The sequence below is a fragment of the Zonotrichia leucophrys genome, chromosome 6, assembly GCF_028769735.1.
Source record: "Zonotrichia leucophrys gambelii isolate GWCS_2022_RI chromosome 6, RI_Zleu_2.0, whole genome shotgun sequence".
Lineage (NCBI taxonomy): Eukaryota > Metazoa > Chordata > Aves > Passeriformes > Passerellidae > Zonotrichia > Zonotrichia leucophrys.
Window position 1 is genome coordinate 22,075,169 of NC_088176.1, and position 25,867 is coordinate 22,101,035.

General features: G+C 37.2%; 1 protein-coding gene across 12 annotated transcripts in view; it reads left to right on the forward strand.

The window, feature by feature from the left end:
• Positions 1 to 25,867, forward strand: part of LRMDA (leucine rich melanocyte differentiation associated) — a 606,751-nt gene that overhangs the window by 451,183 nt on the left and 129,701 nt on the right. For 7 of the 12 annotated variants that reach the window (XM_064716266.1, XM_064716267.1, XM_064716264.1 and 4 more), the window contains one exon: positions 4,433 to 4,509. The exons of the other annotated variants lie outside the window; for them this stretch is intronic. In XM_064716266.1, coding sequence (XP_064572336.1) covers positions 4,433 to 4,509 — 77 coding nt within the window. The remainder of the gene's footprint in view (positions 1 to 4,432; positions 4,510 to 25,867) is intronic. 12 annotated transcript variants of the gene reach the window in all.

Genomic DNA, 25,867 nt, shown 5'->3' on the forward strand with positions numbered 1-25,867 from the left:
TTTTACAGCTTCTTTATAAAATTACAGCTAGAGGCAATCCGGTGATAGACAGACAAAGGCCATGCAAAAATTATCATAAACTATTAGCTTGTTTGCAAAGGGTTTTATGTTAATCTTTTAGTACTTAAAGCACTCTGCAATTAACATATCACGGGGAGCTGCCTCGCAGCAAAGGCATGCAAATTAAAGTGCTCAGATAAAAAGCCATTCACATAAAAAAAATCAAAGAAAGGGTGGCATAGCACTGAAAGGGTACTGGTTTTATATTTGAGATTAAGGAGGTGTAATGATTGTGTTATCTAACTAGAGTTGTAATTAAAGCTTTTCTCCTGCAGACATGACAATAGATACAGCATTGATTTCGGTGTTTTAATTGTGAAAGTCATTTTATTTCAGGGCAGAAGATATGAATAGCCTAAATCAAAGGGCTAGAAGATTGCTTTGTTGATAGTACTTGTTCAACAGCTGCCTTGTTGCTTAATACACAAATGGGGAGAATGGTGAAAGAGATCCTGGGAGGTGCTCTGTATTGTAATTCTCCTGCTGGTTTCCTTTCCTTTCATGAAAAAGGCAAGGATCTCTGTACTGATTGTAAACAAGCAATCTTTTCATACATCACCACTAGTTTTCCTCCTTTAGTTTCCTCTGAACAAAGGAAGTCATAAAAACCTTGAACTAACTTTTACTACTGCTCTTTTAAAACTACAAAAGTTTTTGTAATAAAAGCATCATCTGCTCTCAGAGATATCACACTTTTAGTGGGGAACAAAAAGTCTCCATGTGGCTGTAATTCCTGTTATCAGAAATGCCACAGTAACAAAAGGGATGTGCTGTGGGGAATTGAATGTTAGATTTTATTTACATTATGTTTGCGGCTCTACAGTGTTAGATTGGGATGGGGTGACTTTATTTTTTCCCTCCCTGATTGCTGTATAAAATGAATAATCAGAATAAATACATCTTTTTAGACTCCCACCTGGCATATGTAGCTGTCTGGTGTTCTCATTCTAGCAGGGAGTTACATCCTAGGAATGGGCATGGCCAGGGGGCTGATTTGGGAATCAAACTCAGGAGGATACAGTTGAAACTCAGGAGGATACAGTTGATCAGTTTGAAAAATATCTATCTCAATATAGTGCATTTCCTGATGTGGAAGGAGTTGATGTGACAAGCCAATATAGCTTGTTTCCTTTCAGGTATGGAATTAACTCAATGTGTAACTACATGCATGTGAGAGGACTTGCATAATTTTTCATGGTACCAGTGTACTCAAAGTAACTGCAGTCTTCCTGTTACAGACAAGATGCAAGTACTAATTGTGTGTTTTCTCTTTCCTTAACACAAATTATTGATTGCAGAGGGGAGCATTGTAACCAAGGAGGAGGCTGAGGTATTTCATGCTTTCTTTGCCTCAGCCTTGAACAGAAAGACTGGTTATCCTCAGAGCAACCAGCCCCTGAGCTGGCAGAGAGGGGTGGGCAGCAGAACAGCCTCCTGCAGCCCACAGGGAAGTGCAGTGACTGCTGAGCTCCTTAGACACGAGACCGTGGGGCTGAATGGGATCCACCCAAGGGTACTGAGGGAGCTGATGGAAGAGCTCTCAGCTTTCCCTGGAGAAGCTGGCAGCCTCTGGCTGTCTGGACAAACTGTCTGGATGCCTGGGCCCAGAGTGGGATGGTGAAGGATGCCACCCCCAGCTGGTGGCCAGTAATTAAAGTGGTTCACCAGGGCTCTGTAATGGGATCAATCCTGTTTAATATCTTTATCAAAAATATGGACAAGGGGATCAAGTGCACCCTCAATAATGAACTTGGATGGGAGTGCTGAGCTCCTGGGGAGCAGGAAGGCTCTACAGAGATATCTGCATGGGCTGGATCAGTGGGCTGACATCATTTATTTGAGATTCAACAGGGTCAAATGCTGGGTTCTGCCCTTGGGTCACAGCAGCCCCCTAACAGTGCTACAGGCTGGAGGCAGAGTGTATCACTGGATACACTGGGAATGCTGGCCAAGAGCAACTGAACATGAACCAGCGTGTGCCCAGGTGGCCAAGAAGGCCAATGGCACCCTGGCCTGTATCAAAAATACTGTGGCTAGCAGGACCAGGGTGGTGATTGTTGTGTTCTGGGCATTGGTGAGGCTGCACCTCAATTTCTGTATCCAGTTTTGGATCCCTGGCATGAAGAAAGACCTTGAGGTGCTGCAGTGCATCCAGCTGGAGGGCCTAGAGTGTAAGTTGTCTGAGGAGAGGCTGAAGGAACTGGAGTAGTTTAACCTGAAGGAAAGGAGGCTCAGGCAGGATCTCAGTGGTCTCTACAGGTACCTGAAAAGAAGGTGCAACAAGATGGGGTTAGCCTCTTCTCCCAGGCAGGCAGTGATAGGATAGCCTCAAGCTGTGCCAGGGGAGGTTCTGGTTGGATATTGAGAAGATTTTTTTTCACTGGAAGGTTGGCTAAGAATTGCAATGAGCTACCCAGGGAGGTGGAGGAGTCACCATCTCCAGAAATGTTCAAAACATGATTGGATGTGACACTTAGTGCTATGGTTTTGTTGGCATGGTGGTTTTAGATCAAAGGTTGGACTCGTTCCTGGAGGTTGTTTCCAACACTATGACAATAGGGATTGATGCAGGTTCTTACATAACAAGAACTAGCCTAAATTCCCTTGGAGTCTTTCTGGGAGATTCAAATACACTAAAATAAGCTTGACTTTCTGCCAGTAGACCTGCACATTTCCTAATTTGGGCTTAAAGTAGAAGCCAATATTGCAGTATGTCCCAAGAGAAAAAATTCCTTGTAATTATAAGCAGTATGGACTGGTGGCACTTGGGGACTGCACTCCACTGCTGGTCTTACCCTTATTGAGGCTGGAGTATGGATTAAATTTGGCTTTTTCCCTTATAATTTTTGAAGCGCTCCATGGAACTGGCTCAAACTATCTAAGAAATTGCTTTGCTCCTGCTGTAGTGACAGATTCCCTTGACAGCTGAATTTCACAGGAACTGTGAAACTGTCAGCCTTGAGGATGATGTTTTGAGAGTGACAGACTGAGCTTTCTCAGCAGCTGGCTCAAGGCTGTAGAGCCTAGTTCTGGAGGAGGACCACAAATCTTGCTTTGTGTAAAATTTGCTCATTGAGCTGATGTTATCCCTAGATAGAGGAGAAATCATGATAAAAGCAAAAGGTAGAAGAGACTGCAGGCAGGGAAAATGAAGAGACCATCTGACAATTCCTGTAACAGGGTACCAATAACCTTGTCCAAATAAGACTGAGGAACATGGCTTGCTTCTTTTGGAAACAAAAATGTTGTATAGATGGCCTGGGATTTCTAGCCTGACTTCTAAGCCAAGGGCTTTAAAAGATTCCATCTATAAGTGGTGCCATAACTAAGACAGCATAGGTTCATGAGCACTCAGGAATACATGTGATCCTTATTTATATTTATGTATGTATAGATTGTTGAAATAATTTGTGAGTGATACTGTTAATTGAAAAAAAGCCTTTGGAATTGTTCTGTCTTTAAGTCCAGTCATGAGTGGAAGAATTGTTCAGCTACATTTCTGTAAGCATAGCTACTACCTCTTTCCACCTCCAAATGGTTAATGAAATAGCTACTTGTTTGCAATACTTAGAAATAGTCTGAGGACAAATAAAATCTCTTGTGGATGTCTTGCAGTATGTTGTGTACAGATTTCCAGTGTGGTTTTTTGGAAGGTAGAGTTTTTTGTAATTGTTATATAGACTTTATTGAATCTTACTGAGGTTTAATCTTTACTCTTACAAGTTCCCATATTTGCAGGCTTCTACTTACCTAATTACAGAGGACTTTAAGGTAGTATATTATTTTGCTGAATCTTAATTCAGTAAGAAAAGTCAGACTGAAGGTAAAGATAACTTTAAATAGATTGTGTTATATTTATATGTAGCCCTTTGTGGCTGTTTCCAGTATTTAAGCAAGGAAGTTGGCAAGATAACATTGCATAAACCAGCACACCAGATAGAATAAAAGCATTTTAGGAAACTTTTTGTGCTTAAATAATTGGTGTAACTTCTTCATATAAAATAAGAATATTTTGGAAATGTGTTCCTTGTTTATTTTCAAGAGAGTATTTCCAATATAACTCCAACTGGAAACGTATGTGATCTGCCTAGTAAGTTGTAGCACAAGGAGGTTTTGGAAGCAAAAAGGCTCTCAAGAACTGTACTGAGGACTAGAAACCACCTGGTAGCTTGAGTCTGCCACAGGACATGGGCTCCTGAAGGAAAAGTAAAGGCAAAGGTTTTACTGGTTCTCTTATTAGGATTACGTGTATATGGTAATTTTAGAGAGTTACAGACACACATTTTTTAAGCCTTTCAAGAGCAATCTCCTTCTATCTAAGTGGTAAAGTTCTAGTCAAGTAATACTGTTTTCTTGTAACTTTTGGCTTTAGATTTCTCCCAGTCTTGAATGCTCATTACATTTCACCAGGAATCCAAGATCTGATCCTTTTCAGACATTATTTCTCTGGTAAGGTCTTTGCTGATTTTCCATGGAAATACAGCTCTCCTTTTGGGTTAGTTGTTTTTCAGCTGAGCCAAACTTTTCTGTGGAAATGTATTCCTCTGTTATGTTCTCCTGATCAAATTCTCTCTGGTTTTGGTAGTGTCTTTAGTGGAACATATTGAATTCGCTCTCAAACGTCTCAGGCTTAGTGTTTTTTTCAAAGACAGAATCAATTTGCTCTTAAATTTTCTAATGAGGAATTCTGCTGCTGAAGACACGAGTACTTTACTGGGACTAAAGCTGCTCTGCTGAGGATTCTTTCTTCCTAATAACTGATAGGAAGAGCACATATTCAGTGCTTTGGCCAATGGCCATCTGTTCCTGTGCTCAATGATTGCTTATTATTGTTGTGTCACTGCTCTGAGTTCTGAAACTCTCATATTAATATATAGACTTTATAACTGTGCATTTAGTGATAACTATTTTCCTACATTATTGTAAGGAAAAAAATAATGATTGAATAAAATAGCCATGGTCATCTTTAGGAATTGTTAAAGACGTAGGATAAGACAGTGGAAGATTAGTATAATTCCAGTTCATTCAGTGTTGCAGAAAGAATATGAATTCCTTAGAGGTTATGAAATTCCTGCATCATTGAACATTCCAGTTTATGTGGATCAAATCATATGCCATATATCTCCCATATCAGGGACGCAGGAAGGTCATCATCCATGATGACTCCTATTTCATTGGTTAACCTGCAGAAGTCAGTACAGCTAAACCCACACATTAGAACACCTTTAACTTCATAAAGCTGCACTGGAATTAAAAAAAAAACAAGTGGGAGGAGTGGGCTACAATCTTAAGTGTGGTATTGATTCACTAGATTTGGGGAAACTTCTTTCTTAGTTTTAGGTATGTGCTGAAGCTCTGGCTGTGTCACAAGTCTGGATTAGACATTTGCTCATAGAAGTAGCTTCAAGTTGACTGCATTTCTGGAATACATCAGATGTACTTTTTGAAGATCTGGCCCTATGAGATCTTACTGATAATTTCCATTTTGGGTTTGAGCGCTTTTAACTCACCATACATTAGAGCATCCTATGGAAAGAATTCTTCAGTGTGATTGAAGTCTTATTCAGTGGGAATTGTGAGCTTTGAGGACTTAGAGCACAAATTCCTGAAGCTACAGGCCCTTGGTTTTCTGTCCAAGTTTTAATTGACATTTCTGAGCTTTGCAGGGTTTCACCTTAGGAGTATGTTTTAAGAAATATTTTCCCTGAATGGCTTGTTGACTACCATGTATTATCATGGACTATTAATTTATTTTACAAGAGCTTAGAATGTCAGAAATATAAGATAATTCAGGGTTACTAATGGACATTTTATGTAGTACTGACATGAGGATTTGTTATCTAGCAGCAAAAGCGAGTACTGTCTTCATTAAAGTGGAGGAAAAAAAGCCCACCCAAAGAAACAAAGAAAAAAAATCTTGTACTGCCTTTATCACTTCTACTCCTATTTCTTACTGGTGCAATTTTGTTAAGCACACCATCTTTATTTTATGATGTCTATGTCCATGAAGCAATGCAACTGCAAAAGAACAGTTCATAGACGAAATGACCATTTTTTAAATCTTTGATTGAAAAGTCATTTTTCTTCCTGTGCATTGTGGTTTATGTAGACACAACCATAGAAATAATGCAGTCAAGAATTATCATGGAGTATGTGAGTTTTGCCGTATTCTGTAAATTTAAGTCTTGGTTTCTTTCCTCAAAAATTTTATAAACAATCACAGTTTGGTTTTTTTTTCTTATGTGAATCTCTCTAGGCTTCTACTGTCTGGTACTTTAAAAAAGGCTGGTCTCTTTGGTACAGGAGATGGAAATTACTGCTAAAAAGCAACTTTAGAATTGCTCCCAAAAAGTTTGAAATTGAAGACAGGAGCTATGACAAATATTAGGAGTGACTCAAGTGATGCTGGCTGGGGAAAGAATTTATCAAGGACTGACCAGGCATTGACTTATAGAGTGTTCCAGAATTTGAGAACACGCAGCCATGAAGTCAAAGGCATTGCAGATGGTAGACTCCTCACAGATCTGCATTTGAAAATAGAATTAATCACTGTCTATTTCCTTCAAAGCAACATTAAAAATTCCTTGTTCAAAGCATGTGTTTATTCTATACAAATGTCTTTGGTAACTCAGTTGTCATTACTCAAGCTAGAGAGTTTCCAAAAAAACTAGTCTACCTTCAAGAGACTGTTTCCAGGACAAGAGAAATATGAAGTATGTTCGGGCACAAGCTGAAAATAGATGGTCACTAAGAATGGATTATTTTATGCATTAGGCAAGGGTAACAATCTGAAAAAAATACTCTCTGAAATGAATATTATTTTTTATTATATATAGATTATGTATCGCATATTCCAGCCATGAGAAGACAAGGTTTTTTTGTGATTCCTTGAAATTCTTCTCTTATGGTCTGTGTTTGTCCTATCAGATTCCATGTGGACTGCCATATTTTTCCAGTGAGAGAAGTAATTTCTTTTTTGCAAGTAATTGGGGTTTAGAAGGCTTTTTGTGGGTTGGTCTATTTCTTCGTTTTCCTTTTCTTGTAGGCTATATGTCTGTTTACAAGACACACAGATAATTAAGGACAGCAGAAAATTCTCTTTGTTGTCAAAATGAGAATATATTCCTGGATCAATTCAAGTTGTATCAGGCAGGTGTCTGCCCTTAGCACTGGGTCAGGTGGCTTGGACGTATGTGCTCTATATCAGATTTCAAACAGGTGTTTTTCCATCACTTGGTGTTTTCTGAGTCTTCTGTGGGATTGCATGTTATTTCAGTTTCGAGAAACCTCAGGAAAGCTGTAGAGCTGACAGAGAAATATGCAGTATGACTGCATAAATGGGGACAATCCCACTCTTTGATGAGGGATGGAATTTTTATGGGAGTAAACAGAAGTTATGGCCTTATAGCTGTTCCAGTCTGTCTGTGGGTGCTATGCCTTGACCAACAGAGACATAATCAAGAATTTATGTTGTCTTCTAGAGAGCTGCCAGTGTTTCAAGTTTATACATGTCAGCCAGGAAAGAATGAGAAAATTTGTGTAGATATTATCAGGAATGTTGTGGGAGAAATGAAAACGTGGACCAGTGTCTAGCCAGGAAGCAGGTGGGTAGAAATCTTCTAGTTCCTACCCAGGCCAGAATCTTGGGTCATTGAGGTGGATGTCCATGAGCTTGTGGCATGATTCATAGAATCATAGAATATCCAGAGTTGGATGGGACCCATTAGGGTCATTAAGCCCAATTCTTGGCCCTACAAAGGACAACCTCAAGAATCACAACTTGTGCCTGAGACCATTGTCCAAATGCTTCTTCAACTCTGGCAGGTTTGGTGTGGTGAACATTTCCCTGGGGAGCCTGTTCCAAGGCCTAACCACCCTGGTTCAGTGGTCTTTGCATTCTAAAAGACAGAATCTGAAAACTGAAATGAAGTAAGGGACATATTAATTGAGCCGCTCTTTTCAGGTCAGGGTAGGTAAGTAACGGCAATTTTTTCCTCGCTTTTAACAGTCTCTCCAGTAATGTGTTCACTTGCACCAAGGGGAAGGAAACCACAGCAACTGAAATGATGAAAAAATGAATTAAATTGATTAGAGGGAGAATTGAGAATCTAGCATTGGACTCAAAAAATGAGCTGAATGCTTAGAAAGGAAAAAGCTTACTAAGCACTTCTAATAACAGAAACAAACAGTTCTATATGTTAACTTCATCTTGTGTTTAGTCTGGGAGGAACAAAGCAATCCCTGGAAAAGACAGACAAAATCCTCCCACACACTTAGCAGCACAAAAGATGGGTGGCACTATTATAGTGGAAAACCGGTGCAGCTCGTGTTATACATTTCATTTAAACTGCACAGAACAGAAATCTCTGAATACACAGAAACACTCTTTTGAGTTAAGTAGCAAAGCCATGCAGAATCCTTCAGTACCCACATTTATAACAGAAATAGCCTCCAGAGTCAACTGTTTATTTATCAATTGTTAATTGAGTTGATGTTTACTCACGATTGTAAACAGATGATTAATTTATGGCTGTGTTATTACTATGATAGTGAAGAGATCATTAGAAAGAAGGATTATAATAGGGTTCTCTGCACTTATGAGGCTAGTAATAAAGATTGACTATTATAATTAGATAAAGCTTTGTAACAAATACTATTAAATTGAATCTGGACTTTATTTAAATGCACTGGCCTGTTATCTAAAATGTATTAGTGGAGTGTATGGGTTAAGTAGAACCCCTGCCTACACTGTTTACTGTCTCCTTCAGAGATTAAAATGGCTCTATACTTGTTGGCTAAATGGCAATATTATGCATTATGCATGAGTGTTATTTCTATTGAAAACTCTAAAAATATTATTGTAACACAAGAAAAATATTCTATTTTCTTTCATTTTTAACCTGAGATTGTTTCCAGCATTAATTTTGATGATAGGTTAACCAAACCTAATTCAAGAAAGTAGTATTAGGCTTCTTCAAAAGTGAGCCTGTGCAGCACTTTTGCATAATTCTGTTTAATGAAAGTCAGAGTAAGACTTCTGTGGGAATCCAGTGACAATGTTATGGAGCATTTGATTTCTTAATTTTCACGGAAGCATGGAAAGCAACAAAAGAAGGTGGAGTGGGATGGGATGAAGCTTTCAAAAATGTAGATCTACATCTACCCCCTTCCCCTTCTGTTCTGTTTTTCTTCTTCCCCTGCCCCTTTTTGGAAAAGGGTCTTTTATTGCTCCAAAGCAGTCCAAATTGACTAGATCTCTATGAGACTTATCTGTTATTTTTTGAACATAAGTTTAACAGGAAGAAGCTCTTTTTTTTTGCCTATTTGGGAGTACAGATGTAACATGAATCTAGTGTGAACAAGTATAGGAAGAATGGCTGGATATTTTAAAAATATTTTAACATGGGATGGGAAGAGATATAGACAGAACTTGCAGGTGTAATGTAAGCATCACTTTTGCACTCTGGGTATTTCAAATAAAAAATGCAAAGCCATCATAGGAAATAGTGTAATGGTATTGCAGAGACTAGAAAACCAGACATTTCTTTAAACCTTAATAGCTTACACTGTAATCACTCTGAGGTTTCATGACAACTGAGTGCAAAATTTCCACTCTTTTTTGTCAGATCCTTTAAGGGTAGAGAGACACTGTTCTCACCTTCCATGGTTTGAGTGCTTGAAGCCTTAGCATCTTCTGGAGTTGCTTCAGCTACAGGCTGTCAGATTGTGACCCCTCAGGCTATGCAAAAATGCTCTCGTCCTGATAGGTGCTGAATCTGGAATGCACATCGGTGCTCGCCAAGCACCTATCAGTGTCTGTTTCCAAATGACCACACAGCACTTCCCTGCCCAGCCGAGGCTTGAGACCCTTATAATATTTATAATGATAAATGAAAAGCTCTCACCTTGTGGCTGTGCAGGTACTGCTGTGCTGCTCTGCTCGGAGACAGGGTGCAGAACTGATGAGCCTACAGTCGTGCTGCTACTCATGTCCCACTCTGGGCTTTTAGTTCTGAGAAAACACTATCTGTGGGTTATTTTCATCCTCTTAGAGGGATTTCTTTTGTTGCATAAGAGGTTTGGGATAGATTAATTTATGTAAACTATTTGATTACTAAAATGATATTTAGAAGAAATGTCAAAGACTAGAGGCTCTTAAATAACAAACGGGAGAAATGATTGAGCTACAGCTTCCTTACACAAATGCTGTCCCCAAGGAGGTGGAAAATGTGAAAAATTTAATTGCTTTTCATAGAAATTACTTGAAAACTATTAATAATGTCTCAAAATACTTTCAGAAAGGCTCTGGATGTGTTCATGGAAAGTTTTTATAGAAAGGGTCTGCTAGCTTGAGCCTTGCACAGCAAATGGAGAGATTCTTTTGATCTTGCCTGACTTGATGGGACATGGGATGAAGCAGACTTTAATCACAAATGATTAATAAATAATTCCCAAAATGTGATTTGTCTTTTCTAGAGAAAGAATTTTTTTTAAACTCAGTGGGAGAAATAGAAATTTTTAACACTTTTTATAAATCTGTCGGCGAGCTGTAGCATTATCAGTTTTCAGCAGCACTCTGTCCCATGGCTGTCAATATGACTATGCTGAAAAGTAAAATGTCATTCTAAAGCTACTCACCTGGATACCTTCTGAAATAGTGCAAGGTTTTAAAAAAGGTGGGATGAAATAAAACAGGGGAGCATCCAAGAATGAATTTGAAGGCAAAATGAAGAAATGTAGAACAATTCCATCTAAAGCTGACTTTGAGAAGCCTACATGTAAGAAATACCTTTGAAGAAACAAATGTGGATTGGTCAAAACTGGATTTCAGATCAAATTTGTATGGCAATAGCTAAAGATTGTTTCTCAGAAGCAGTTGGAGTTAACCAAACACAAGGATGATACTTTTCCTTATGAACTGATCAAGGTTTCCTTTTTCAAAAGAATATAATAATGGTGGTGGAGAAATTTCCATAGAGCTTTTGATTTTCTTCCTAGTTTGTGTGTCTTCTTTCAAGTACCTGGAAAGACTAGTGCTTGTAATCAGGATTTCAGTTGCAATGAACCAGTAATTTGAACATTTCATTATTTTTACTGCTAGGACTCCGCTGGAAAGTATAAAGGAAAAGAGTTGTAATTTCTTTGCTCTTAATCAGATAGATTTGAATTTCTACAAAATAAGTAATTTTTCTTGCTTTATTCAGCTTTCTGGTATTTCTTTGGGTTTAGATCTTTTATTGTTAGGTTATATACCCTGGAGATATTAAGCAAGGAAGGGGAAAAGAAGCATTCTTTATAGAAGTTTATGAAAACTGGCATATAGGTGGCGTGTGAAAAGCTGTCATGACAATCAAATCTTTAATAGATTTGACAATGATATGCTTGCATAGGTAAATCTTTGCAATCCCAAAAGACATCAAATGGGTACTTATATCCTCTACAATATAGACCATTTTGTTCAGTTGCTGAACAATAAACATAGAAGAATTAGATAATTTTAGCTAGTGTATATAGAGCATTGGCAAGTTGACTTGTTTTGTTTTTTTCTAATCTTCTTCAAAGTTTCCAGGCCAGCCTTTCACTGAAGAATATACAATATTTTAGTTGTTTGATAAGTCTTACAACAAGAAAAGAAGAAAGACCAGCACAGTACAGCTGGTGTTTTTAAAGTAAGTTGTTGTTTGACAGCCATGGAGATATTATAATTGTAATTCATTGAGCAGGACTCTGTGAGGAAGCAGAAGTCCCTGTTGGAACTACTCCACAATTTTCCAGCTGTTATCTGTTTTCTTCACACAAGGAGGGCTTGCATTGCATCTTAAGCCTTCAAGAATGTATGGTGCACTGGATATAGTGTGTATTTAACTGTGGACTGGAAAATCAAGCCAATGTAAACTCCAGTTATTGCTGGGCCTTTTCATTTTTCTGACATCAGATACAAAAGGTCATGACTGCTTATGTCCCATTTAAAACAGCAGTAAAGATTCAAAAACCTAAAAAATGGCAGAGCCCTAATTAAGTACTTTCAGAGAAACACTTTGTTTACCAGTGCAACCTGTAGCTCAGTTTATATTCATATGCTGTTCCTTATGGTGAGGAGATTTGCAGATATGTGACAGAAAATAGCCCTCATCTCCAAAACAGAGTGGAATTGGAACAGTCTGCATTTCACACTTACTGGGGAGTGTTTTTTTCAAACAAACCATCTTGTGAGCCTGTTGTCTGTCTGCCTGGAGTGGAATCGTGTTTTGCTTTTCTAGGGCTGAAAATTGCACATGAGGATGCAGCAGAAGTGTTCAAGATCCCAGGACTCCCTGAGGGGTTGTGATCCATGGTGTAGTGTTAGTCCTGTTGAGCCTGATATGTGTTTTTACAAACATGAAAAGCTAGTGCAGGATCACTGTGTTATAAAAGAGCTGCAGAGTGAAGGATTAGCTCAGCTGATGTTTGTTCTTTCTAATACTTTCTGTTTATATTAAGGGAAGGAGGCTGTCATTTGTATTACAATCTCAAAGAGTGTGTAAGATTGGAACAAGATGGGTTTAAATGAGAAAAAGACAATCATTTGCAACAGAGAAATAACTTCGGGTATTTTTTTTCTAAGTTAAAATAGAGAAAAACCAGACACTGAACCCAGCAGAGCTTCTAATTGATTTGGAAAAGAAAATCACTAAATGCCTATGCATGTAGCTAAAGAGAGCGTAATCTCAATCAATGTAGAATAAGTACACGATTTATTCAGCCTGATTAATAGCTGGAAAATAAAAAAACAAAACAAACCTCAATTAGATGGAGAAAATTGTAGTAAAATTTGTTCTGAAAACTTTTCACTGGTGGTGCTGTATGTTGCCATCTCTTATCAAAAGTTTTTAGAATAAATTCTGGTATGTAATTGAAAATTAAAACTGCTGAAGACATTTTCATTTATGACTTTAAATTAGTATCACTGTGGAAGAGCTGTTAAAGAAGGATGTGAAGTAAAAACATATTTATGTGATTTTTTTTAATCACTTAGTGTGATATTTTTTACCAAATGTTTGTTTTACAATCTTACATAACTGTCATTGACTTTAGATTTATTAAAGATATATAATAGCTTGAGGATCTGCCATTGTTAACTAATTATCCAAAATGTAATTAAAATTTGGCTCAGGTGGTAATTTTTTGCTTCTAATGAAAGGAAAAAAAATGTTTCTCTAGGAGGAGACATTTGAGATGCCTTGAAGTTAGTTTTTAATTAATATTCTTGCATCTGTCTGAAAACCAGATAGTAGTCCTGTATTGTTGGTAAAAGGTATAAGTAGATATTCTGTTATTTCTTCTTGTTTTATTCCATTTCTTTCTTAACAAAGAAAGAAATATCAAATGATCACTAAGTTAGAGAAGCCAAGTGTCTTATAAGTAACTGAAATTAGGAATATTTTCTAGGATAAAGGCTACCATGTTGTCATATTTTACTTCAGAATTGTAAGGCTTATTTAATATAAGAAGTAGAAAAAAATCCTCTGAAGTGTAACATGTGCAACCACGTCTGCATAGTCAAAGGAACTTGTCCAAGGAACATGTTTTTGGAGTCTGCATCTGCTGGAACCATATTAATGTTTTATTTCTAAAATGTTGGATCAGATTTGTGCATCTTGGTGTCAGACATATTGTTTCACTTATTTGATATGTTTAATTAATTGGCAAGTACTGTTGTTTTTTAATATCAAAAGGCTAAAAAGAAGGGAAGGCACAGATTTCCAAAAGATGCTGAGGAGATGAGCTGGACCTTTTGTGCTTGTTTTCAGTAAAATTTCACTGTTCAGTCCTCCTGTGTTGTTTAAAAATTCTACTCAAGTTGTATGCAGAGGAAGGAAAAAGCCAACATCTTTCTGATAAATACAGTAATGTTTGGTTTTAGGGAGGTCAGGTAGTTGGAAAGTCACAGGACACTGCCCTGTCTATTTAAAATGTGCTTTACTTGGTTTACTGAGTGCTTAGCTGCTGATGGATGGTTCAGTCCAAATGTTAGCTTTGTGTACTGACACTGTCTCTCTGATATACTTTGAACTCTGGATGAATTTTTATATGGCTTTACATGAGTACTCATGAAAACAGGAGCCAGCTATTTCATTGCCAAATCTCAGGTGGCCAACCTGGTGCAACTGCTGTAATATTTTTAGGTGGCTTGAGAAATATAGTTATTATCCAGCAGTGGGGAGCAATGAATGTGTTAATGGTGAGACTGGTAGGGCTGCTTTTGAGGTATTTGGAACAAACCCCTTCGTCAGCAGTCACAGGTGGGAAAAAATACCTTTCACTGTGAAAAATAACACAAATGTTTGATTCAGTTTTTTACAGTAGTTCGTCAAATAGTCCTGAGTCCTGAGTCTCGGCAGCAGCAAGGAGGTTTGTTCAGAGAAGGCTGAACTTGTGTAAAGGGTAGAAGAGTCATTAGAATCTTTAAGTCTGGATTCCAAACCATAGCCATTAACTTCTCTTTGTAGGGAATTCCTGATCAGTGAAGAGATCAGAGGGGTTTTTCCTTCACTCTTAATGCCTGTTATTTTCAGGATCTGGGCTTTCATGGTCTATCTTAAGAACAAGTATTTGTAGAATGCCTTTATGAGAGGTTTGTTCCTAAGAGAGGGCCTAAAACTGCTGAATTTTTAGCTTTTTCTGTGGAAAAGCCATGCAGTACAGGACCTTGTTTCTTTGGGCTTTATTAAATCACTGAGTACTTTACTGAGGGAATGGTTGGTTATGGCCAATGTACTGCAGCTACAGGTCCATTTCCCAGATGAAAACAACCCTGTGGTGGTGAATATTTGAAAGGCTTGCAGCACAGTACAAGATCTATGAAACATTCCTCATTGCTGGCACAGACATGGATTGGATGGGCTGTGGCAAGGGGAGATGTGCTGAAAGGCACCATGGACAGGATTTCCAGCCAAAGAGTCACTGATGCAGAAGCCATCTAAATAACGGAGATTTTGTTGCAGTCTAGCCCTGGAATCTCTACAAAGCTTTGTTTTTCCCCCTCCAGTCTCAGCTAAATGGTGAATTAAATTTCTTCTTTGGCACTGTGAGGTTGTGCACCAAGAGAGAGAGACTTTTACCTTAATATGAGAGTGAGATGGGAGTGCGGCAGGCAAGAGTAGAAGACCAGGGCCCAGTGAGTAAATCCCACATGAAAAGCATAGCTCTGGAAAACCCTGCTATCCTGCCATCCACTGCACAGATGTAAGGTTTGATGATTGGTGCAAACATGTTAATTACAGTTTCTTACATCTCAAGAAATAATGAAACTTTTTTATTTTAAATCCTATCAACTGTGGGTTTAATTATACTTTCTTTTAAAACTAGACAGTTTTGTTCAGATCAGAACAAAATTTTGAAATATATTTTTGAAATGTTATTAAAGATGAAAGACTGCAAATCAGTGCTGCTTTAATTAGCTGGGATGAATAGATGAAAGAAAAGTGATTTCTAAGCAGATTAGTTTCAAGATAAAATATTTCATTTTATTAATGTTTGACCAAATCTGACATATACATTTTGAAATTTTTAAGGCATGTGAACAAGACCTGATGCTATTAAACACAGGATTTTCTTAAGTTTTGAGGCAATGTGGTATGCCGTGTGATCCTGTGAAATATCATTTGTGATTTTCAAGTTGACATTGAAATGAAAGTTAAAACAGCATTAGTTTATTGCACAGATTAGTGGAATCAGAAGTTTCTCTAGCTGTCTTGGACATGTTTTAGAAATCTACTGTAAACTGCATTCATTAATGGAAAGCCGGATCAAAGTTTGGTGAGACAGTATTTCTTTTGTTTTAAGACTAAATAGAGTTAAAGTGTCCCAAGCAGTGTTTTCTGCGTTGTAACAGCCTCTGGATTTAGATTTAAGGATGGGAGGTGCTGTTTTCTAATGTGTTTTTTTTTCTTTTACATTTACTATTGATTACAAAGATTATCAAAGCAAACTTCTGTGGGTTTAATTCTGAATTCTTTTTAAAATAGTTTGGCAAGGAGCTTGTACAGATATTTAATGTCCTTAGCATACATCTTTGATTTCAGTGTGTTAGAGTTGTGGGACATGCTTTTCTGCTTTTGACTCTTTGAAGATGTCCCATGGACTTCTTTCAGATCAAATCACACCTCACAAAAACACTTAATTGAGTCCAAGTTCCTCTTTTGTTGGTCTTCAAAAGCATTAAAAACAGTCACTGAAAATAAGCCCTGCTTTTAGGGGCAATACAGTGTGAATTGGATCTCTGTGAAGCTGTTTAGAAAACACATTTCCTATTTAAGGTTATCTTCACTCATTTCTTTAAGTATCATGTGAACATTTAACAAAAAAAGCTGACATTCCTATCCTAGTGCTGTGTGTATTCTTCTCCTGTCCTATGCAGCTATTTCCCACATTTGTCAAGGCAAAGGTTGAAGGGGGTATGGACAAGGGAAATAGGTCTCCCATTCATTCCTATCTGTCAGGAGTTCACTTTGTCATGATAACATTCAAGGAGTATATTTATCTATCCTGCTACTGGAGGTTAAAGCAAGGGTAAAGAAGGAGAAGGGAAGAAATCATGTTTTAAAAGTTTACAAATTCTGCTGCAAAAACTGTAAACAGAAAGAGGCTTGCAGTGGAATGTGTAAAATACTGCTGCATTGATAGCGATGGGGCGGCGGGCTGCCACAAATCTGCTCGTATAAACAGAGGAACTCTTGCTGCAGATTGGGTCTGTTTTGGCTTAAAGTCTGAGGAACACATTGCTTTCAAAGTGAATTCTTAGGTGTCACTTCCCATAACTTATAGCAGAAGATTACAAAGCTACTGATATAACATATTAGTTTGATGGACAGAATTATACCCCCAACGCTTCCTGCTCTCCCCAATGACGCACACTAACTTAGTGTGCTGTGACAGCTGCCTTGATTTACCACCAGGCTGGGAGGCCAAGTGGGAGAGGGAACATTCACATGAACGCAGGGGCTGATACTGGCCCACAGCCTAGTTTATAAAGCTGCCCTGTAATTCACCACAAATGTGTCACCATTAAAAGGGAAAAAAGGATTGCAGATAATAAATACTCTTTAATTTATTAGCTAACAACAAAGAGATCAGAGCCAGTTGTGATGTGATTGTTTGACATAATATTGTCAAGGAAAAAAGCTAAGTTGACCAAAGATGTATATTACACATTCAAGCAGATGCATCAACTCTTGGCTTGTCACAAGCAGAGCTAAACAAAACGCCAAACAGAGGAGAGAACTGGCAAACAGCACAGTCATTTATCTCTGAAAGAGACATATTCAAGAGCAAGTGAAATAAGACATAGTTCTTTGGACTTGGTCAAGGGCCAAGTTCTAACTATTATAAATTAAATGTTTTGTGTATTGTATTTGGCAACTGCAGCAGCTCTTACCATCTTGGTCATGGTAGGAGAGTGTTAGATTTTCCTGTCTCCTTTTGCCAGAATGATGGTTTTTGTTGTGGGGGACAATATTAGAATGTGTCCATGCATACCAATAGCCACAATCTGTGCTGTAAAAAAGGCATATAGGTTTGGAAAATGCAAATAAAAGCTGTTAGACAAGCCAGCCTATGGAATTAAAGTTTTCCAAAGAAAACTTTAAGAAGTCCTGAATCTCAGAATCTTACTTTCTAGATTGTTTGAGTTTGCAAAATATAGTCATCAATATAATTATTTCCGGTTCATAGGCTTTTAATCAGAGTTGTGAACTTCATAATATAGTTTAAGGAAGCTTTGCTTTTGGTTTTCTATGAGCATTGTTCATGCCACCACATTTAGCTTGGTGTCAGCATTTCCATTATAAATTATGCTTAACTGTTTTGGATGTCAGATGCAAAATTCTTGCCCTGAGTTGAAAACTGATGCACCGGATCAGAGAATGAAGATTATATGTTTATACAAGCCCATGCACGTTTTAAAAAAAAGTAAAATTAGATTTATTAATTCCAAAATTTCCAGTGGTGTAAGCCAGTCTACATTCTATATGATACTTTTGTATACACACACTTTCAGACATGTTAAACATGTAAATCTGTTGCTGAAAATTATGTTGAGTGATTGTTTTTCATATTATTAGAGCAAAGAGTCAGGCATTATTTAGGATGCTTTTATGTGACTGTTGTAAACAGAATGTAGTCCTGTTTTCTCACCTCTCCACTTTTCAGAAAAATGAAAATTTAAGGCAGTGTTATTTTACTTGTATTAAATAGAAAATGCTTATTTCTGTGTAAATGATGCCAGCACAAGATCTGAGAGTTATTTAAGCTCTGAAGCCAAGGCCCAAGCAAATTTTTAGTAGTACATGGTCCTCATGCTGAGTGTTTGCATGGGTATAAAAATTATCCCATAGTGTAATATCCATGAAATTGTTTGCTTTGACATCAGAAACATTGTCCAACAATCCTGAAAAGAATGAACTATTGGAATTTTGTCTGCTTTTACTATAATGATATTGTCTTACAAACTTCCACAGAATTAATTTGGAATGGAAATTGAAAATCCATAAATCTTCCTTAAGGCCTTGCCTTTCCTCCATTGCTCTTGACAGCTGGATCAGGCATTAGTTGTCCAAAGCAGGAAGGGAAAGGTGCAATGTGTGCTAAGGAAGGGCAGGAGACTCCAGTCATCCCCGCCTTGTGTGGAGGGTGAGAATGGCCTGCCTGATGCAGGCAGCAGCTCTGCAGGGGACGGTGCTGTTGGCACACCCAGGGCTGTGTGGGGCTGCTGAGGGCTGGGCAGGCTGGGCCTGGGAGCCTCTGCTGGGGCAGGGACGGGGCAGAGGGCCAGGGCCTTCCTCCCGCGGTTTCTAGCACATTGAGTGATCTCTGTCCTCAGGGCAGCACATATCTCATTTCACCAACCTATCTGGGATGAGTAATTAAGGGGAACTTTTCAAATTATATCCTAAATTAAAAAGAGGGGAGCGGACAGGCTGTGCCAAAATTGATAACTTGCTCCATTTTGATGAGCAGGGCCACTCAGTTCCCAGGAAGAGGGAACCAGCATGTGCTAGATATGGGAAATTACAATTACAATTTGGAATAGAGACAGGGCAGTATGGAGTCCACTTCATGGCAGTGCTCAGGATAATAAATGAGAAACCAGATGGATATATAGCAGAGGGTACTTTACCATTGGTTAGAGGTAATATGTAATTTCAAATGTATGCAAACAGATATGAAAAAAAAAATCTGCTTTAAGATTTTGATGATCTTGCAGTACATCTCCATTTCCAAACCCAGGGCATAGCTACAGATAAGGCCAAAGTTGTTCTCTTGCTTAAGTGGCAAATTAATTTTGATTTTATTCTGATTTTCAATATTATCAACACTGTTTTTACTAATTTGTTAGTAGTTAACAGTTTCTTATACTTTGTCCATTGAGACAAACTATTCTTAAAATCTGAAATGCTTTTAATATAAAGTGGAGATTTAGATTTTCTCCTACTCATGTGTGCAAAAATTCCCTCAAGTATGGCTGTATCCTTCAAATGAAACAAATGTAGAAAAAGGGAAGGAATCGACATTTCACTAGCATTAAGTCTATAGACTAAAAAGCAAAGGACTGTTTCAAAATTATTCATCCTCATTTTCAAATTCAGATTATGTTCTCTTAGTGAAGAGTTATGTTCTTTAAGTGTTTGAAGTTTGCAGTTTTCTTTCCTTCTTAAACACACTTCCAGTTGCTGTTCCTTAAATTCATTAAAGAGCCTAAAAAATATGAAGGTGAAAGATAGCATATAGGTGAATATTCTAGTTTCTTATAATTTTCAAAGAGACAATATATTCTTAACTCCCACTGAAAATGACATTTACAAATTCAAACACAATTCAAATGAATTCAGCAGCACACCATGGCGTCTTCTAGGAATGATTCTTTATAAAGCTAAAGACAAAATTTTATGTGTTCATGCTTGTTAAAAGCACCACATTATATTTTACCTCGCTGCTCTTTAAATATAAGGCATCCTAAGAAAATTTGTGCAGGAGCAAATGAAAAACAAATCACATTAATACCACATAAATGCTCTAAAAAATTTGAATCAGGATGTAAAACTGTTTCAAACAGATAGTGATGTGTGCTAGAACACATGACAAAATGGATGTAGCAGATGAAGAAATGGATACGACATGCTGAGGGCTTAATGTAACATACAGCAAAATTGATATACCTCTTACTGAAATAAATAAAACATGGCATAATATATACATTTTAATGAATTGAATAAAGCATGTGAGGGAATTGATTAGAAAGTGTACTGAACTAAAAAACGTAAAATAAAACGTTACGTAAAATAAAGCATAATGGTATGGATTTAATCAAATAAAAATATAAGGGATTGAACTATGTTGGAAACACTAAAACAAAAGGGGTGGATTTAAACTGTGCTGAATTGAAGTAAAGGAGATCTGGGGTGTGTAAAGCTCAGCAAGCCCTAGGTACCTGTCCATCAGGGTCACGTGGTTCATTTCACTGTTTGACTGCATGGCGCAAAGAAAACCATTAGGGTACAGAATGTGGATAAAGAAGATGTGTGATTCTTATCTGACTCTACCACACAAACTTTTAATTTGATTTTATCAAATCAACTTATTCTCTCTCAAGTGCTTTTAATCTCACCTTGTCTTGCTCTTCCTCTCCTCCCCCTTTATTCTCCCCTTGTCCCATTTCCTCTTCTCTCCTCCCTCCCTTTCACCATCCCACACATGCTCCTCTGTGTTCTCACATGTCCTTTCTCTTGTCTGCACACTTTTTCACTTTCACTTCTCATCCTCTCTCTGTCTCTCATTCTCACACTCTTTCGCTGGACCCCTGTCTATGGTGTTGGCCTGTTCCTCTCACACATTTGCTTTCCCTTTTTTTCTTCCCCTTTTAATATTGTCTTGGTAACAATGATTCCTGTACCCCAGTTTTCTGTAAAATATATCAACTATGGAGAGAATTGATAGAAGTGATTGCCAGATTAGATATAAACTTGATTTGAAGGCAGATAGGAAAATTCCAGTATTTTGTGTAATGGTGATTCTGTACATGAATGGAAATTTCACGAAAATCCACCATTTCTCTTTAGGCTTATTTTGCCTCTAAGCAGCCATCCTGCCTGCTCACTCTTCTTATGCTTGTCAAAACTTGAGTTTAAATTCATATGTAGAGCCTGAGTTTGATTGAGGCACTTTTCTTCTAATTCAAGTAGTAAAAATCAGACCTGAGGTTTGGATTGTACTTGTCTGGTCCTGTGAATATATGATCCATGTTTTGGCTGTGTTATTGAGCACACAGAATCATTGTTTTTCTTTGGTCTGTTTATACAAGCTTTAAAATAAAGATGCCTGGTACTTCAAACTTTGCCAAGACAGATTTTCACCTTTAGGATTTCTTTTGTTTTTTTCTCTTTCTTTCTAAAATTCACCTATTAAAAGTCTTAAAATTGGAAGGCAAACAAGCTCCTATCTTTTTAGTTTTATTTCTTAGCTATTAATCTTAGACTGTAAAAGAAAACTATATTCCTGCCAAGGCTGGCTTCAAAAGTTTGCCCTATTAAATTAATTTTATTTTTGCTCTTTATTCTAAGTTACGTGTTCATTCTGGTTTAACCACAGCTCATGATGACCTGGTAATTTTCTAGTGGAGTAATACTTGACATAGGAAGTCCTCAGTTAAAGAAAGAGGGACAAGAGAAGCTTGATTTTTCTTGTTTCATATTGGGTCTGTGTGGAAGGCATTTGACTTCTCTAGCTGTATGGTCACGAATTGTTGAAAGAAAACCAATGTTTAAGGATTTTTATCTCCAAAAAACATCAAAGTGTCTATGTCAGCAGAATACCTGAGTAATAAAGCTGCTCAGCTGTCTCTCTTTTGGTGAGTGCCCCAAGGTGGCAAGCTCTGTACAGCCAAGCAGTTGGTGCTGCAGTCTGTCTCCACTGTAGGCTTGTAGTAGCTGAAAGGTGGTTTATATGTGGTTTATATTGGTTTACTTCTGTATGCATTTTGTATGGCACACAAAAAATGCACACCATATTGAGAGTCCACCATATTGAATGGTTGCTTGGCAGAATTTGCAGAACATTTATTTGTTTTAAAAACACTTTATTTGAGAGGACAAGTAGTTCTATCAATTCACACAGAGTCCTTTTTTGAATCTGTTTCTAATAAAAATCTGAATCTGTTTTCTAATAAATAAACTCTAAATCAGTATTTAATTATTCATAAAACAGAAGCATGATGTTATTAAATACTGCCCCATCCTCCCAGGAGCTTATGATTTGAAGGGTGTAGTGGATAAATCATTTAGAGTGTAAGTGTTGAAGGTAAACAAGTTCTAGGAAAAAGTAGAGGTATGAGAAAACCATCTCTGTGCTTTTCTTATTTAGTATTTCATAGAATCCTGATATATTTAGTATTTTACATATTTAAATAGCTGTTTTCTAACTCTGCTTCATATAAGGGTTGTGCTGGAAATGTTTGTTTGGGGGTCTTTGAAGGGTAGTACTCACGCCAGGTACCTTTATCTGGTCTTGTGAGTTTTAAAGCTTAACAGGAGCTGTGCAAGAAAGCTTGCAAAATGCCCTGTATCCTGTAGTTTTCACCAGTTTAGATTTTGTTTTACTCCCTAACACTTAACATTTTTTCTTATAAGCCCAAGTGGGCTGTTGCACAGACTTGGAGCTGTGATCTCAGCTGCAACTTTGTCTTTTTCTGCTAGGATGTGCTGGGGCTTTTTCCTCCATTGTATTTTTATTTTGTTACTATTCTCAGTAGATTGTGTATTTAAAAGTTCTCATCCAGTTGCCCTTCACTATTCTTTCCAAGAGGTAGCTTACAGTACATCAATAGAAAAGGGAATACGCTCTTTCTAACTTAACCTTTTGTGCTTCTATCTTTGACACTTGTTGACCATTCCAATCCATTAAACAAGCATTTTCAGTCAACTGTATACTGAAAACAGCCACAACTCTCCATCAAACAGAGAGACATTAAGCTTTCACAGCAGGAATCAGACAGCCTTCAAAATGTAAAGGAATCTGTTGTAATTTTTAAACATTCAAACTGTATTAATTCCCATGACAGTTATCCCTTAAGTCATTTCAGGCAGTTGCACACTTCTCAACTTTCACAGCTTTCATGTGGAGATCGTAATTTTTTTTCTGATTGAAATATTTCCCCCATCTCTCATACTTGTGTTCATACTGAGAATGTTTTGAATTTGAAAAAATTACTTGAAGAAGTTCACAGGTAACAGATTAAACTACTAGTAGTTCCTTTTAGTGGCACTTTAGCTGTGACTCTTATGATATTCTAATCCTCTTGGTTTAAATGGATTCTCTGGCTGATACTGAGTAACTTTCACAGACAGACCCACCAAGCTTGAGTTCTGTATTTGCTTATTTGTTATATTTTAGTAAATTCCTGAGGTTAATACAAGTAAGTGAACTAAACAAAAATTTTTTTTTTTTTTTACTTGCTTGGTCTCTTCCACAAGATTGCTTTTCATAACCTCTCTTCCAAAGCTGTTTTTTTTTATAGAGAAATTTTAAGTATTCGTCTGGTCTGGATTTGGAAGTCTAATCTTTGGAGCCTATTTTTTGTGTCCTGACTTAATTGTTCTTTTCTGGAGCAGTCGAGGGAGTAAATGAAAATTTAATGTGATTAAAGAAAACAAACAAACAGAAGGTATGCATAATTTGAATGTAATGCATTTTCTGTAATTATTTTTATAAGCCAACCTTACAATGGCTTTGCTGACCTCTGAAAGCTTGGCCATTATGTAGTACCAGTCTGGAATTTACCTCTCCAAGAGTGTAATCTTTGCCTGCAGATCATCTTTTCCTTCTGCCCTTTTTACCACCGGGCTAAATTATCCAGGTGTATTTAATCATTCTCATTTTTTTTCATGGTTCTCATTTTTGACACTGGGTTTGCATCAAGGACATCACTTAACTTCATTTCGAACTATGGCCACAATGGCTATGTCCATTTCCAGCTACCATAAACCAGTCATAAATCAGTAGAAAGTGCCATGCTGCTTAAAACTGCTGAAATGAGCTTTAGAGCATTATGCTTACAAGAATGTCAGCCTGTCACAAAGTAAATCAGTAAAGTGTCCTTAAACCTTTGTTGCATCAGGGAATCTCTGACTTTGTGGCTTGAAGTCTGATTATTCATTTTACTGCCCTATTTCCTCCCCTTGCAACACACACATGTGATTATTATTTTGTTTGGACGCTTCATCATGGTTTTTCTGCTTTATTTATGGCTGGTAATTATAGGTTTTATTGCTTACTCCTCTTTAGATTTTTGTCTGAATATATTAAATGAAACTTCTGGCGGCTTCTAGGCTCTGAAAGGCCGCAGATTTACATGAATGCTCTACGAACTGTGAGTTTATTTTACAATACTACTAGATGCTAATTCTACAGATTTACAATACCTATTCCTGCCGTACTTGAAGTCTTTTATCTCTGCTTTTTGAGGTCAAAGGTCATGTGTTGAAAGCAATCATCTCCAGAGATTGCCACTGAATATTGATGCTGTAGTGGGGCAACATCAGATCTATTGGTTAGATTTGCACCGTTTGAATCTGATCTGATGTTATTTGGCTCTGAATTTCTCTTCTGAAAATTTGCGTAGAATATGCAAATTTTCTGAACTGTCATAGAAAATCACTGTTGTTTTGTCCAGCTATTGCTCATCTAGCTCTAAGGCGATATTATACTGAAATTTATTCCCTGACAGCCCTAAGTTCTTGTAAAAATCTTCTAGGAGTTGTGTTCTTGTCCAGTATAAGGAGAGGCTGTGTTTCACTATAAACTTTAAAATAATCAGAAGCTGAGTGGGAGTAGGTGGAAGGGTTAAAAATCCCAGGTAGTATTTCCACTGCCAAGCAACAATTTATTCCTTTTGCTACTGAATCCCAAGCAGTTGGTAAAAAGGAGGTTTTTCAGAGACAGTTCATTGTGGCTTGAAGTTAGGGAAGTAACTTCAAGACAGTATAATTGATTGTGATTGCTTAATTGGGGTTCTAGATTTCTTTCTGGCTTTGTTTCATTCTTTATGACAAAGTAGGGTCAAGACGAATTTTTTTTTTTTTTGTCAATTACTGGCCTAAAGTAGCAAGTTCAGTGCATCCAAATAGATGAGAAATAAAGTTACAGTGTCTGCATTTCTGCTAAGCTTGCGTTTAATCTCTGTTTGTATATGAATTATACAAATGCGATATGAATTATCGCATTTAGGGATATGTCCGCATTCTCATGATATATATTATTGACAGTTGTTAATGTAATTTAATCTTGAAGCATAATTTAAAATTAAATTGGATTTTGCACTGGGATTTTTTTTGCTTCTTCACTAGGACTAATAAGAAAAATCACAAAAGACTTTTTCAAAAAATTTGATTATGAAATGTGTTCAGAGAATCTTCATATGAAGACAATTTAGAAACAAGATAGGGAGGCTCGAGCAGTAGAATGACAGGTAATTATTTTAAAGATCTGCTCTATGGTTTATAAATTAAACAGCAGTTTACATATATAATAATAACCAATTCATTCTGTGATCAAAGAGTATATATTTGGGTTTTATGGAATATACCTTACATTCTTCATTAACAGCAACATATCTGATACTGATTTCATGAGTTAAAATTTCAATTTATCCTTGCATTTCATGCTTTAAGTACTATTTTGGGAACATGTTTTTCTGCATGGAGAGAAAAGGAAATGACCTGGAATCAGCGTATTCTGAGCTGTAGATGTGTTTAGTTTACCTTAAATCTGTTTAAGG